The sequence below is a fragment of the Sciurus vulgaris genome (assembly GCF_902686455.1).
Source record: "Sciurus vulgaris genome assembly, chromosome: 4".
Taxonomy (NCBI): Eukaryota; Metazoa; Chordata; class Mammalia; order Rodentia; family Sciuridae; genus Sciurus; species Sciurus vulgaris.
Genome location: NC_136464.1, coordinates 57159201 through 57174911, shown reverse-complemented (window position 1 = coordinate 57174911; position 15711 = coordinate 57159201). Strand labels below are relative to the sequence as shown.

The 15711-nt window shown below is 51.2% G+C and overlaps 1 protein-coding gene across 2 annotated transcripts in view; it reads left to right on the top strand.

Annotated features, from left to right (window-relative positions):
- Positions 1-14298, top strand: part of COL13A1 (collagen type XIII alpha 1 chain) — a 141825-nt gene extending 127527 nt beyond the window's left edge. The window contains exons 36-41 of one of the 2 annotated variants that reach the window (XM_079135786.1): positions 284-337; positions 1397-1450; positions 2688-2723; positions 7514-7600; positions 11717-11755; positions 13469-14298. In XM_079135786.1, coding sequence (XP_078991912.1) covers positions 284-337; positions 1397-1450; positions 2688-2723; positions 7514-7600; positions 11717-11755; positions 13469-13471 — 273 coding nt within the window. In that variant the 3' untranslated portion in view covers positions 13472-14298. Of the gene's footprint in view, positions 1-283; positions 338-1396; positions 1451-2687; positions 2724-7513; positions 7601-8486; positions 9493-11716; positions 11756-13468 lie in introns of those variants that run through there. The other variant, XM_079135785.1, reaches the window with a different exon arrangement.
- Positions 14299-15711: the final 1413 nt, after the last annotated feature.

Here is a 15711-nt window from a genome sequence, read left to right as displayed (position 1 = left end):
AGCAAACTCAGCAACCATTCTGCCATTTTCAGCCTTGGCAAGCTCAGCTGTGACATAGAAGGGTCTCATTCCCCAAATGGGGCTCTGAGGCAGGGGCCAGCGCTCTTTCCTCCAAGGCCTCCAAAAGGATCAGAAATGGCCCCTCTAATGACCACCCCAAACAAGCCTGGCCTCGCCAACCCTGAAAACTGGGCCTGGGCCCTTGCTCATCTCCAGCTGGGAGGCAGGACTCCAGGGCTCCCAGTGCCCGACGCCTCAAGTCTTCTTTCTTTCGCCTCCTCAGGGTACTCCAGGACCAATTGGAGTTCCAGGCCCAGCTGGACCAAAGGGCGAGAGGGTGAGAGCTGGGTGGGCTGGGAGCCCAGGCGGCAGGAGGGAGGGGTTGGGCCACCCTTCCTCAGTCTCAGTGCCTATTAGGGTCACCACAACAGCCGCGGGGGACTCGGCCACCATGGCGTCCTTCGGCCATGGCTCCTGCTCACTCTCCCAGCAGCCTGAGGGAGCCGGTGGGCCTCGGGGAGGAGAGCCCATGGAGTGCCGGGAGAGACAGACAAGGGGGACGCTCCCTCCACTTTGGTTTCTAATCACCTGTCATCTGTCATGCTTCAGTCTGGCAAGGCCCCAGGGCTGTTAAGGCTACACATGCCAAAATTTCATAATGATGAAGGGAAATGGCACAGAAGAGTGTGGTGCTTAGAAAGTCCCTGGAGGACGTCAGGCTGTCAGAAGGCCAGGGTGTCAGGCACAGTTCCCGCAGTCACTGAGATGAGTGGTCCAGCCCCATCCCATGTGGAGAGGGTGTGTGAGAGATGAGGTGCGGCGGACTCCATGGTGCAGGAGAGCCACCTGCCTTCCTGCGCCAGCTGCTCCCAGGAAGCCCCTGTTTCCACACTCTCAGGGCTGGGCAGGCTGGTCCCCGGGGGCGCCTGTTGGCTTCTCTGCCTGCATGAGCAGCTCCCTTCTCTCCACCCACCCACTTGCTGACTGTGGATGGGCAGCTTCAGCAGAGCGGCCCGGCTTCTCCGAGGTCACTGCCACACACAGAAATGAGATGGCTGCTCTGGAAGATGACGCCAAGGTTTCAGAGCAGAAATCAAAGCTCTTTGGCTACCTTCCTGCTCCTTTTTCTCCTTCCCTGCTTCTCTCTCAGGCCAACCAGTACCCCAGGACAAGGCTCGGTCCTCCCAGAGGGCCTTGGGGGACAGGCACTGCTGGAGGGAGAATGAGAGGGTTCAGAGTCTGCACCAGTGGCACCCCACCTCGCATGCAGACCTGGCCTCCAGAGGGTCCTTAGGGAGGCTGGAGAGGCTCCCAGACTCCGCACCAGAATAGGAAATGGTAATGGAAGACTGGTGCTGCCCCAGGGAGGATTCATGGCTTCTTCCTCTCATTTCAGGGCAGCAAAGGAGACCCAGGGATGACAGGACCAACGGGAGCAGCTGGGCTTCCTGTGAGTGGAGTGGAGTCGGTTCTCTCTGCACACCCCACCCCCACAGAAGCAAGGTCAAAACAGTGTGCAGGACCCCAGCGCGAATCTCAGGCCAAGGGACAAGTCTTATTTCCATGACAGAAGAAACTGCCAAGAGGCAACTATGGTTGGCTAGAACTTCTGGGGGGCCCTGGCAGGGGCCAGGTACTCAACCCTGTGGCCCATCTCAAGGGACACAGTAATGTCCCAAGCCCTTCTACTTGAGCCTCTGTAAAGGACACAGGGGCCTCCCAGGTGAACGTGCCATGGTCCCTGCCCTTGAGGAGGGGCAGAGTCAAATCCAGATCTCTGTGGCACAGAAGGACACTTTCCCTGGGGAGCAGGACCTCAGGGAATGGACCTAGCTTCCATGTGCAGTGCAGTCACCTTTTGGTTTGTTGTAAAGGTCAAGTGTCTGACCAGAAGAGCCAGGACCTCTATTTTTTTTCCGTCATCGAAGGTTGAACGCGTGTTAGCTGGGTAGGCTTGTCTGGGCCGGTCTCCTTCCTGCCTGTTCCGCTAGAGCATTCTGCACCTTGAAAGAGGGTCTGAGAACACTGCAAAGTCATTTGCTAGCAAGGGCCTGGCAGGAGAGCCAGGGAATACTCCTCCACCAAGAGTGTTCTGTGCCCAGCGACATGTCCTCGGAAGCCCCCGCTCATCCATGTGAGTGATCTTGGAAGAACATGACTACAAGCCAGGGCACAACTGGAGAGCAAGACCAGCAAGATGGGCAGGTGGCTCCATGGTTAAGCACCCTGGGTCCAATCCCCAGTGCTAAGAAGGGGAAGGGGGAGGGAGAGGGGAAGGGGAAGGGGGAGGGGGAGGGAGAGGGGAAGGGGAAGAAGGAAGAAGGAGAGGAGGAGGAAGAGGAGGAGGAGGAGGAGGAGAAGGAGAAGAAGAAGAAGAAGAAGAGGAGGAGGAGGAAGAGGAAGAAGAGGAGGATGAGGAGGAAGAGAAGGAGGAAGAAGAGGAAGAAGAGGAGGAGGAGGAGGAAGAGAAGGAAGAAGGAGGAGGAGGAGAAAAGAAAACTCATTTGCCTCTAGGTCAAGTCCCTGGAGGGACTGGCTCGCTGTCCCCCTTCTGTAATATGGGGATCCCCAAGCCTGTCCCTGCTGAATTAAGTGTCAGAACAGCACTTTCTGAGCCTGGAAGGAATGGCTCTTTGACCAATCTGTCTTTCCCATTAACGCGTCTTTGTTTCTCTGATTCATTGCAGGGTTTACATGGACCACCCGGGGACAAAGGGAACCGGGTGAGTCTGAGCCCCACACTTCAGCTCTGGTTACTAACATCTTTCCGAAGGGCTGGAATGATCAACAAGGGATTCCTGACCCAACGTGGAAAATACAGCTTCTCCTGATAAATCAACTTAAATTGAAAGACTTTATAATAAGGGGTGTAATCCACAGCACGCAGAGAGCCTGGGGCCTAATCCCAAAATTGAAGCGTGTGTATTTCCACGTTTCGCAGGGACACTGAATCAGAGTGGCCAACAGAGAAGCATTGCCACACAGAGCCAAGTGTCCAGTGCTCTCCATGTTGTCCTGGTAATGGGCCCCTAAATGGTACCTTTAGATTCATTCCTACCTTGTCCTCACCTTCTGAGACAGTTCTACCAGGAATTCCAGGCTACTGGGAAGCAAGAAAGTAAATTCCACAGAACAAGCCAACAGCTGCATTAGCAGCCAAACCTTTGAAAAAATATCACAGTTTTGGAGTCGACAGGACTATGAAATGAATGGTGCTTTCCAGGCCCCTTCTTTCCTGCCATCTTCACAAGGACACACTGAATGTCCATGGCACCTACAGCCTCTTGATGGCATATGACACGTGCCACAGCCTCGGGCCTTTGGGTCCAGCTACGATCATTTTAACTATATCTGACCTAGAGATGACCTGTAGGTCCTTTCTAGAAGGTCTCTGCTGCTGCTTCACAGGGTTTCTCCCTGGGCTGCCCATGGACCCTAGAGGCCCAGGGGCATCTTCTAGTGTATCATAAAAATCCAAGGATCTTAGAAGGGAAGGAACGGAAGAAAGAGCTTAATGGAGAAACGCAACCCAGAAAAATGATAAACTGTACTGAGGTCCCCAGAGAACTAGGGGCAGAGCACCAGGATTCCAGAAACCAGATCTGTGGCTGCTCTTTGGACACTGATACCATGTTCATGGACAGAAAGTGCCAGATTTATATGTGTTTATATATGGCAGAAGTTAATTCCATTTTCTTCCCTTTAAGAAGTGTTTACTGAGCACTTCTCTATTCTCAAACGTTCCTCATCAGCAGCTGGTCAAAACCACTTCAATTTCCCCCACAAATTCTATAAACAACAGAAAGCAGACAGAGCTACCCCTACCAGATTGTCCGCGGCAAAACTCATTCTAGAAGCTGCTAGAACGAGCAGACCTACTTACGGCCAGCCTTTGAGGCCCCTATGAAATGTGATCATTCCACCTCTTCTTGGCATACTAACCTCTTTTCTAATTTATTTCTAAAGTGTTCTGGTTTTCTTTATGATAGTCCATTTGTGAAACCTATTTCTTAAGACACTTTCAGTTGGCTTGAGGCACTGAGCCACTTGAAGGTTGCAACCTTCAAGTGACAACAGCGTTATTGCTGGAGAGGTGCAGGCAGAGCAGGCAAAGTACCCTTGTCACAGAGGGAGGGAGGGGGAGGAGATGGACCGGCTGGAGGCTCTGATGCCAAAGCAACTGGTGTAATTGAATGATCCTCTGAGGCCCCAGTAACCAGTGGGAAGATACTTCCCTTTCCCTTCCTGGTGTTTAACACTGTCCCCATTCCATGTATAAATTAGGAATGTGTCAATTAATCTACGCCAAGTTCAGAAATCAGTGAATTTGCACAACGCGCTTCCTTGGAGTCCCCCAGAAAGAACAGGTTGACTTATTCCAAAGAGCAGGTTTAGAACCGAAGGCACATCATCCAAGAGAGCTGCTCTTCATCGGGAGATTCCACTTGCAGGCTACTACAAGTGCTCCAAGAGTCTCGCCTCCTGGTCCACACCTCTCTACAGCCCAGCGCCCCTCTGAGAGATGAGAGGACTTGGTAATGATGCCTGCTAATAAAGGCTGTGCAGGGCTTCAGGCTTTGTTTGGTTTTGTTTCTCTTCCTGAAAGCTCAGGATCTTGAGTTTCAATCCAGGTAAAATGCCAGAGGGCTAAGACAACGTTCTGCTTAGAAGTCGCTTTGTTACCTGGGAGGGCGAAACTAGAACCGTACAAAGCCCTGCCCTGCCTGCGTCCCGGAGGAGCCTCCCTGTAAGACCGCCCCAAGCGCTGCCCTCATCAGCCTAGATCCCATCCGAGATGTGTTCTAGCTCACCGGGAACCAAGGCAACCTTACATCATGCTGCCCCGCGCCCCAGCCAAGGGTGGCTTTATGGCCCTTCCTATTCATGGAAGAAAGAGAGAAGGTCCTCCTAGAGGTGGGCCAAGGCAGGGAGCCAGCTAAGGATGCATGTGACAGCCAGAACAATGTTCTACCCTGTCACTAAGGGCCTCCTCTCTGTCTCTAAGTAGCTCTGTGAAGGTGGCCCAAGAGTCATGTTTAGGATCAAAAAAATCAAAGACAAAGGGTAGCATGAATCCAGCCACGTGGTCTTCAGAGAGGACGGGTGTGCCAGGTGCTGCCTGAGGCCGGCCAACTGGAAAGGTCTGAGCATGCAGGAGGCTTGCCATTCCCGACACCTGCCTGCCTGGGTGTGTGCACGCGTGTGTGTGTGTGTGTGTGTGTGTGTGTGTGTGTGTGTGTGTGTGTGTGTGTGTGTGTGTCACTTCCCTGAGCCTCCGCGTCGCGGCTCCCCCGCCTCCACGCTCTCTCTCACCCTACACACGCTTCTTCCTTTACTCTGGTCTTTCTCCCTCGGTAAGCCCACTCCTTTGTAGCCCCATGACTCTCACACTCCCCCTTCCCCTTCTCCCCTTGTGATTTATTTCCTCTGAAATCAATTTCATACATCTATTATTTTAAAAATCTCTGCACTTGACTTGATGTGCCCCTGTCCCCCTTACCAGTTAGAATCCCTTCTGCAGGGCTTCTTCCGTCTCTTACTGCAGCTGGGGGACAGCAAGGATGCAGGCAAAGCTCCTAGTCCACACCTTTACAGGCTCAGAACATGGTGCCCCCAAGTGACCCTTATCAAGTTGAGCACAGGATCCACCCTGTTACCCTCTGGCAAATCATCCAGGGCCTGGAATCTCCCACCTCTGGGCAGCTTTGCCCACTGATCTCATGACTCAAAAAGAATGGGGGCCCACACTCCAAAGCACACCAGGGTTTCCCCATCCAAAGAGCTTATCTACCATTTGGGAATTGTTTATGCTATGACGTTCTTGTTGGTGGACGTGTCCTGGAACCAAGGGGATTGTACCTAGTATGCACATACACGGTTTTTAAACACATGTCATTTTCTAATTCACTTAGAATAATGCATTGTGACAATTACAGAAAGCTCTGAAATCAAGAAATTTGGGCAATTTACAAAAATCCAGGGAAACATCAGAAGTATTTTTAAAGTCTACCTCCTTCTAACAAATTTAAGACCATGCAGCTTGCCTCTGCAGGAATACTGCAGACACGAAACTCTGACCCCAAGGTTTGCCTCTGGCAGCAGCTTTAGTTCCTATTATTGACTATCAGGAAATAGTAGTCATTATTATTATTATTAGCAACTATCACCTACTGAGTACACACAATATGCCATTATTATTAAGCATATAACATGCACAAAGATCTCACAACAAATCTTTGAAGTGGGTGTTTTGTACCCATTTTACAGGTACCAAACCAAGACTCAGGTTGTGTAGCTTCCCAAAGTCAGAACACCGACAACTGGCAGTTTTAGCTCTCATTCCAAGCCTTTCTTCTGATGTACATACAGGAGAAACCCTGTGCAAATCCCTAAGCATTCAATAACCAGTCTTCCCAAGAGAGTTCCTGGGAAGACTCTCAAGGGACATACTTGGCCACTTTTAAGGAAACAACATATGAAAATCCAAATTCAAGTTCATTACAAGGTTGATTCTTTTTTTATATATATATTTTTATCAGGGATTGAATCCAGGGGCCTCTGCCCCTGAGCTACATCCCTAGCCAGCACCCGCCCCACCCCCGGCCTTTTTTATTGTATTGAGACAGTCTCACTAAATAGATGAGGCTGGTCTTGAACTTGTGATCCTCCTGCCTCAGTCTCCTGAGTCACTGAGATTGTAGGCATGTACAGTCATGCCCTGCTTGATAATTCCCTTTTAAGAATTTCCCGCCGCCCTTCTTTAGATGAACCCTGACATGTAAAAAGAAAAAAATAGGGCTCAGTTTAGAAAGATGTCATTTCCTGAAGCTTTTCAGAAAGAAATGAATTCCTTGAACCAACATGCCCATCCACAAAGAGCTGTCTATAACAAAACAAAGTCTACAAGAACACCATCTGACTGCACACCCGTGTGAACCAGACGCACACCAGATGGAAGGACCCCACTGAGAACACACACAGGTGCACACGCACGCACACCTATGGGCACAAGCACAGACCTGCATGCTGCACTCACACACGCCAGCAGGTGCACACCCAGGGCTCCACCTAAAGTCACCTTGGCCCCTGTAGAACATCAGAGGGCTGAAAACTAATGGGAACAAAAGGTCATCAGCCCGAAGGCCCTCAAAAATGGACCCTCCAACGAGGGAAGGTGATGTCCCTTTATCATCCAGTTCATCTCAGAGCCTCTCTGGGCATCAGCATCTTCAGTCCCCACTTCCCACCACCTCTGGCTGAAGGTGCCCCTGCCTCTGGCCCCCCTTTCCTCCCTGCCCCCCCCCCCCACCTTCCTGGGTCCAACTCTCAGGTGCTTCAAGCAGGGAGGCGGGGATTGACCCCACATCCTGCTGGAGACACTATCTAATTAAGAGAATCTACTTTTCTCTTTCATTTGTTTTTTCTGTCTCTAACCTTAACATATGAATGACCCTAAAGTTTTGATGTTCTTTTTTTTTTTTTTTTTCCCCTTGAACTAAACCATCACTTACAGGGGGAAAGGGGGAAGAAAGGATCTAGGGGGCCTAAAGGGGATAAGGGAGACCAAGGAGCACCTGGATTAGATGCCCCCTGTCCACTGGTATGTTTTCATTTCTCACTTGCATTGTTCTGGTTTTTTCTTGAGATCTGCAAGCTGGAAACAAAGAAGGCAAATAGACGACACTGAGCTGCAGAGTAATGTGCACTTGGAATCCCGTGGCTGTTGGTGTTGCCTTAAAACCACAGCTGCAAATAATTAAGGCTAAATCCCTTTCCTTTGAATCCTCTTCCTTTGAAGATGCGGAACAATTGATGCTCAGAAGTGAAGAAACCAAGAGAAGAGGGATTTGGGGCGGAGGCCTTGGCTCTTGGTTCCAGTATGGCTTTGGGAGCCCTTGTAGCCTTTGGGAGTCATGAATTTGCCTTCTTTGTTCGGGCCACTTCTGTGGCCAGCAGTTTTGTTGTCTGAATCTCCACTGGGTCAAGATGCAGGACACCAGAGTTAGCGTTTCTCGAGAGTCACTGATACTCTGGGCAGAATGAGGCCAGACCAGGGGCTTCTCCCCACAAAGCCTCGCAAGACTCGCCAGCCAGCTAAAACCTAGAAAGCAGACAACCCGAATTGGAAGACAAGACACCCCTCGGGAAGCCAGTCCAAATGAACCAGGATCTAAGGATATGTGGCGCATCTGCCAGGCTTCCCAAGCGCCTTTCAAGGTTCTAAAAATTATGATGGGCTGAAGCTGAAGGTTACCTGCGATTGCTCTGCGGGGGTCTATAGAGGGAGGAGTGGGCCAGCGCAGAGGCCCACAGTGAACTCTCCCGAGGGCAAACTTGGAGATGGGGGATCAGCTAGGATCTTGCCCTTATCTGAGGTGCCTCAAGGGTCCTGCATCCTGGCCAGGGTAGGACTGCGCCTCTCCACTCCACATGTGGAGTTGGCCAGCCTTGACCTAAATAATCATCGTGGTTGGTTTCATGAACAGGGACACCGAGGTTTTAAAGGAGAGAAAGGGGAGCCGGGGTTACCAGGGCTGGACGGACTGGATGCCCCCTGCCCATTGGTATGGCACCACCCTCTCTTGCCTGCATGGCCAATTTGGGCTTCCCTACGTGTGTGGTTTGTACCTGCGTGCCCCCCTACTCCTGTTCCTTCCGCCCAGTTCCCACTTCCTGAGGTGTCTGTAGACATCAAGGGTCGCCCTGTACCCTGGGGCACCCAGCTGTACTGCCCTCTTGCATGCGAAGTTTGCTGGGGTGTTTTCTTGGCCTCCCCTGCAGCGGCTTCTGCAGCACATCACCTTGATCCAGCATCCTCCACCCTTGATGTAGGACACACGAGAGTGGACACCTGAGGAATTAGCAGGAAGCAGGTTTATGGGCTATAGCAGTCCAGAGGAAGCTTGTGCCTAAAAGAAAAAAATCTCTGGACCATGAGTCTGGAAATTCTTTGAACTCTATACCCAGTGGGAGGAGGGGTTTGAAGGTTTACATGAAAAGTGATTTTTGTTCCATTTTTTTTAGACTAGACAGAGTTTTTACAAGTCTTTATCACAAAAAGCAGAAGTAACAATTCTTGTACACCATCAAGTTAGCGGGCAAACTTAGCTTTTGCAAGACACAGCACTTGGCCCTTACAGAAAATAGGAAGTTCCAAGCCACACTGAGTTCTTAGCAGAAATTTTTGCTGCTATTCTGTTAATAAGAACAATTTTGATGAGGGTCTCTGGAGAAGCTTAATTATGACAAGGGTCTCTGGGGGGGGGGGGTACCTGGTCTGCTTCACCCTGAGGCCAGTTTGGGCTGCATCTGATCCTCGTTGCCCAGTGCTTCTAGGCAGATCTGCCAACCGAGCCCAGACAGAAAAGCGCATCCTCTGGCTGGGTCCTTACAACTGTGACTTCTTTTCTTCCTGTGCGCTGGCTGAACACCTGGCCCCCTCTCCCCTGCCATTCCACCCCCTGGCAGTTTGGCAGGGGACAGGTGGACTTGCTTCTAGACGACGGGCAGGCGGAGACGGTCTAGAACTGTGGGGAGAAGGGGGCTACCCTGCCTCTTCTTCCAGTCGGGTCATTGTCTAAGTGACTATCAGAACTAGGCGAACACCAAAATCAGGTGTTCAGATCCCAAACGTTTGTCCTCATTTAAATCCCTGAAGACACTACAAGACCCACACTTAAGGTCCCCATCCCACATCTTCCAGGGGCTCACACTGAAGAGTCCGGGGGAGATGGAACAGGGAGGAGGTAGGGAGACGGCCAGAGACCCCACTCCCAAGCAGGACCCCGGCTAAAAGGCTGCAGTCCAACCTGTCCCAGTGCCTCTCCAGGCAGGGACACTCTGAATCTCCACGTGATCCTCTTAACTTACTACAAGAGAAGAAGGTGACCCTCAATTCCAAGGGGATTGGTCCAAGAGGTTCCTGCTAGCCCTGCGCCTCCCCAGAAGGGCTGAGCGCTGGAGTTGATTTCATGTGGATGCCCAGCCTCACCCCGCCCTGGAGTCATTCGGGAATTCTTGAATGAAAATAGTTCAGAAAAATATGGGTAATGATAAGGCCTCTTGAAGGACACTAGGGACATTTTAGGACCAGCGTGTGCGACAAAAAACGAGCAAAGGACACACATGCATAGGAGCGCCCTCCCCGACCCCGCCGTCCTGCACGCGCAGACGCGGTTCTTAACCATGGTGCGTCATCCCTGGGCTGCAACCCCTCCATCATCTGAGAACCCTCAGCTCTGTGACCACCACCCTGGCCGCCCTGCTCCTCCCTGCACGTTGCTTCCCCTTCTCTGCCAGCTGGCCCTCCAGTGCCCACACGACCATCCATGTCCCAATGGGAATGCCTTGCAGCCCACAGAGGCTGGGCTCCCGCCCAGAGTCCCTGTGCAGAGTGCCACAGCGTGGCCTGGAGGGCCGAGAAGGGGGCGAAGGGTCACCATGACACTGTGGGCTGCACCTCTGCTGTCCCCTCCCATCGCAGAGGGGAGAATGAAGGGCATCCGTACTTAACCATTTCCACAGTGACGTTTTCTCCAATAACATCCCATAACCGCGTGTCATTTGCTTATTAATTTTCTGTGGAATGCCCATAGCTTCCCTTTCTTGTTCCCCATCCCGCCTCCGGCATTGTGTTCTTGTGACCCTGGGGACAGGGGAGCTATCCATCATGACTTTTAGTACAAGAAAACGAGACTTTGGCATCCCGTCAGGGCAGCGCTGCCGAATGGCAGGTGATGATGCTCCCATGCGGGTTATGGGTAGGGGACATGGGCCCAGGGCACAGAGGAGTCCCGTCCACCCTCCCTGAAGACTGAGCACTTGCTCCAGTCCCCTAAACCTGTGTCCACCTCTGTCTCCGTCCTGAAGCCTGAAAACGTGGAGTCTGGGCTGCCTTCCTGGGCCTGCCCTGGGTTCAGCTTCACCACCTCCCCCTGCCCGGCCACCTTGCCTCTAGAAGATGTCGAGGTTCCCCAGGCCATGCCAGAAAGGCCAGGACGTTAGGCCAAGAGACTCAGGAAGATTGTAACCGTGGACAGAACATCCTGAGGTTACAGGGCACTCCGTGGTTGTCACCAGCAATGAGCTGTTGCTACCCACTCTGCTCCACCATTTTGCCCCAAATACCCCGCGGTGCCTAAGGGGGGACCAGAAACCTTTGTTCCCTAGCTGAAGGCATCTCTGGGTCATGCTGCAATACCCCTGAGGCTGCCTGACCCTGGCCCACCCACTGACCATCATTTGGAATTGTCTAGATGTCCTCTTCTAGAGAGACAAGTAAGAGATGGGAGAGTGTGTGGGCTGGGACAGTGCCTTCATAGCTCTGCTTGCCCAGGTTTTGCAGATGAAGAAATTGAGGTCCAAGTGCTAGGTGACTTGAGCAGCCAGCACCTTACAGAGCTAGAGCAGAGACTGCCCTCTCAGGGTACTCAGGGACATCTGTGCTTGCTGACCCCACAGGTTAGGACAGTGCCTTACACTGCAGGTACATGGGACCTCAGCCAATGTCAAAGTCAAAACAAAAACAGCCACATCTGTCAAAGTCAAAACAAAATCAGCCATACCCTTGCAAGGTTCTGACCTCGAGTAGAGAGAAGAAATAGGCCAAAGTGGGTGGGCCCTGTCTGATCAGTTGCTGGGATGTTTTGTGGTCCTTTTTACCCCTACCCTGCTTGCTTGGTCTGAGTCTGAGGATCTCCTTCCCTTCTCCTTGCAGGGTGAAGATGGCTTACCAGTCCAGGGCTGCTGGAACAAGGTAAGCTTCTCAGAGGCTTGTGCTGCCTCGGGGACATAGGTGTACTGCCCCCTCCCCAGTAGTGCCCTAAAGTTTGCAGTTTCCATTCTGTCTTTCTGCAGATGAGGCAGGAAGACAAGGGTGGGAAAAAGCCCTACTTCAAAGGCAGGGTGCCTGTTAAAAATCCCAGGCACTGCTGCCGTCAGAGAACATTTCAAAATGCTTTCTAAGGTGTCAACAAGCCCCAATGCATGGAATTTCCATGTAGCCACCCAGAAGTAGGAGCTCCAGGCCATGTTTTGAAATAGATTACCAATGCCTGCTCTCATGGCATTCAGATGAGCTCATTTAAGCCACATAATGGCATTTATCCAGATATAAAACATCTACATTGCCTAAACTCTAAGCTCACATGACTTCTATGCCTCTGGATGGCCTGGCTCACCACTCTGTGCCTCCCCTTGAACTTCAGCTCTCAGAGCCTGCATCTACCCAAGTGCCATCTGCAGCCCAGCCTCTCCTGGGTTCCCAGAATCCCCACCAACAATGATACTTCACTTATTCGCACTGGCCTTGGCCTTTGCCACCATTGAAGCAGCCTGAGGCCATAGAGCCGGCTCTTCCATAAGCTTTCCACTCAGCCACCACTCCCAAAGGGACAGGATGCCCCACCTAAAGGCCACCGGCTTGGAGATCCCAAAGCTCACCTTCATCCCTGGCACAGGTAGCAGCAGCCGGGCGGCTTCACGCACGTGCTTAGCTAGTCCAGTCCTGTTCCAGGACAGCAGAGCCGCACGTACAAGGAGACAAATAAGTCCCCTGTGCTGTGACGATGCTCACATGCTCACTGGCTCACAGGGTTGGGTAAAGGAGTGAAACCCTGGAGGCCTTATGCCCCAGGTTGAATACCACTCGCTAGGGTACCCGAAGTGCCCCTCACCAAGGACAGGAAAAAGCCAACGTTCGAGGGCTTCCCCAAGAATCTGCCACCCACACCACCCTTCACCCTCTTCTCCAGTTCCAGCACGACCTAGTTAAAACGTCACAGAAGCAGGTCAGAAGTATGTCCAGGAAGACCCCCAGGCGTTCGCCCCCTAAAAAAGAGATCTTCTTGTTTAAGTTTGCTGCCAGTAGTCAGGAGATAGAAATACTTGAGCTTAACAGAGGAACAACAGCCACAATCTAGAACTACAACAGAGCCAAGCATGGTGGCACAGGCTTGTGGTCCCAGCGACATTCAAGGCTGAGGAAGGAGGATGGCAAGGTCAAGGCCAGCTGACAGGAGACCCTGTCTCAAAATAAAAATTATAAAGACCTGATGATGTAACTCAATGGTAGAGCATCCCTGGGTTCATCCCCCAGTACTGCAAAAAAATAAAAATAAACATAATGGGCCATGATACCTTAGGAAGCAACTGGAGGCCCTTTGCCTGTTCATTCAAACGGTGAATTCCCTCTGGGACCGTGCTGTAATCAGCCCCGCCTCCAAGACAGCGCAGAGAGTGCCCCCTGGTGGGCACAGGGGAAATGACAGGAAGGTGAAGATGGGGTTTCTCACCCTCAGGGTGCTTGAAGTCCACTGAGCTTCTTCCCACTAGAAGCTTATGACTCCTCAGTTTCCCTATCAAGAGCTCCCATGCAATTTAGAAAGAGGTACACCCCCTTTCTACAAGGAAGGAAGCATCCACAGACCCCCTGAAACTAACTGAACGTTGTTTTGGTTTTATTTTGCAGTGATGCCTCTAACCTTGGATTGGCCTGTGTGTGTTTTGTACATAGAATATTTATTTTTATACAGTTTTCACTTTTTGAAAATGCCAGAAGTATGATACATCTTACAGATTATCAAAAGAGAGAGAGAGAGAGAGAGAGAGAAACCTGCATATTTTGTACAGAAAATAACCCCTTCCCTTTGGTTTACAAAATGTTTAAGTCTGTGTCTCTAATACACTTTCTGTTTGTGAGTACGGCCCTAATGTTTGCATGATATTTGTGCACACTTATTAAGTTTCAAAGCTTAATAAATTATTGTGTTCTAGTGCCAAAGGGAGCCAGCCAGCACCAAGGTGCTGCTAGCTTATGTGCGGATTCACATCAACGTGGAGGTCCGTGATGTTTGCCAGACTAGATGTATCTAAGAATATTGTAAACTCTTGTGGATTTTCATTATTAAAAAGAAAAAGAAATGAAACATGGCAATTCACAATCCTGATTAATCACTTAACACTCTTTCTTGTGCAAGCAGGAAATCTCAGAAGCAGGGGTCCTCAGAAGTATGGAGCAATGTTTTGAAATGTTAAATCCAGCAGAGAGAGGGAGGGTTCTCAATGAGGCAACGTCTATTATACCATCTCCCAAGTTCATCCCAGAGCCATTTAAGCAAGAGGGTTCATTTGTGCCCCAGACCTCCAGGAACACAAAGGGGCCATGTGCTTTTAGGTTTTGGTGGAATTTTTTGTTTGTTTTGTTTTTGTCTTTTGAGCTACCCTCACTACCACCGGCTACTGCAGGTCACATTGTTGGCTTATGGGAATGTGAGGGTCCACACAAAGCGAGCCAGGGAAGGGGCTTCGCTTTATGCTCTGTTCTACTCCAGCAAATAGTTAGAAAATTCACCAGATGCAGGCCAGATAGGACTTGGCTGAAGTTGTTTTATATTTTTTTAAAGTGTTGTAGCGCTTTCCATTCATAGCTGGCTGCCTCATACAGGTCTCAGAACACCTGCTTTAAGGACGTGGTATTACTCTGGTGCAGCGTGCAGGTTTATTGTTAGCTATTTTACAACATATTGGTGCTTCCAGACGGCTCCAAAACAACCAAGACCCTGGGAGCTTCAACACACACGCCCATCTTGTGCACATTTTGCATTTTATATTGACATCTTTTCTTCACACTCAGCACAAGGGAAACTGAAAGTGTCCACACACAGGCTCTGCATCAGAGGGCTTCGCATTCCAGAGAGCCCTGCCCGCCTGGGGGTCACGCAGGCTCACTGACTTAGGCTGCCCAGACCCCAGGGGCAATCCTAGTGAATCCTAGTGTTTCTCTCTCTCTCTCTCTCTCTCTCTCTCTCTCTCTCTCTCTCTCTCTCTCTCTCTCTCTCTCTCTCTCTCTCTCTCTCCACTCTGTTATTTTGGAAACCAGATCACTGCCTCCTCTGAGTCTCGGCTTCTTTGTTTCCAAAGTAAAGCTGTTGAGCTAGAATTGATCCCTGTGGACACAAATGGAGCTCATCTGTCCCCTTCCCAGGAGGCAGGAGCATGCAGTCACCCAGACCCCACACCTCCAGCTGGCCCCAGGTGCTTTTCCCACAGAGGCATGTGGCACGTTCCAGCTTATCCCAAGTCGGGGACACTTCTCAGCCTGAGCCAGACACCCACAACCCCACCCAGGGCAGCTTCCCCCTCGGATACAGTGGCCACTGAACTGGAACTACAGTTCTTTTAGGGGCCTCCAAAATATTTTAATGTTCAATGCTTTTAGATTCAGAAGGGGGGAAAGTGAATAGAGAGCAATGAATCCAGTCTGACTGTATATTTGTCTTTCTACGAACAGTCATAAATATGATTTTTATGTAGGAAGTAACCCATAAAGAGGAAAAGGAGCCCAGGAGCTCTGAAAGTCATAACGTGGCCTGCCATGTGCTCTGCTCCTTGGAATCTGCCCTCACCCTGGCTCTGCAGGTTGTCCCATCTCCGGGGCCGACGCCCCCCACCCCAGGGGAGGCCCTGGGAAATCAAAGTTGCCTGCGCTCTGAGCCTGCCACCCGATGGCTTTGGGGCTCTGGCTGGAGCCGTCACAGCCCCATGGCGATCTCAGCTGAGACTCCAGCTGATCGCCCTGCGGAGTCTGGGCTCACAGAATCCTCTCTCCTGTTCCAGACCTGGGGTCCCCACTGACTTACTACATCTCAGCTAACACGGCAAAGGACTAAGTCACTGATGGGATATGTGCAAGAAAGTAGAAAAATATGTAGA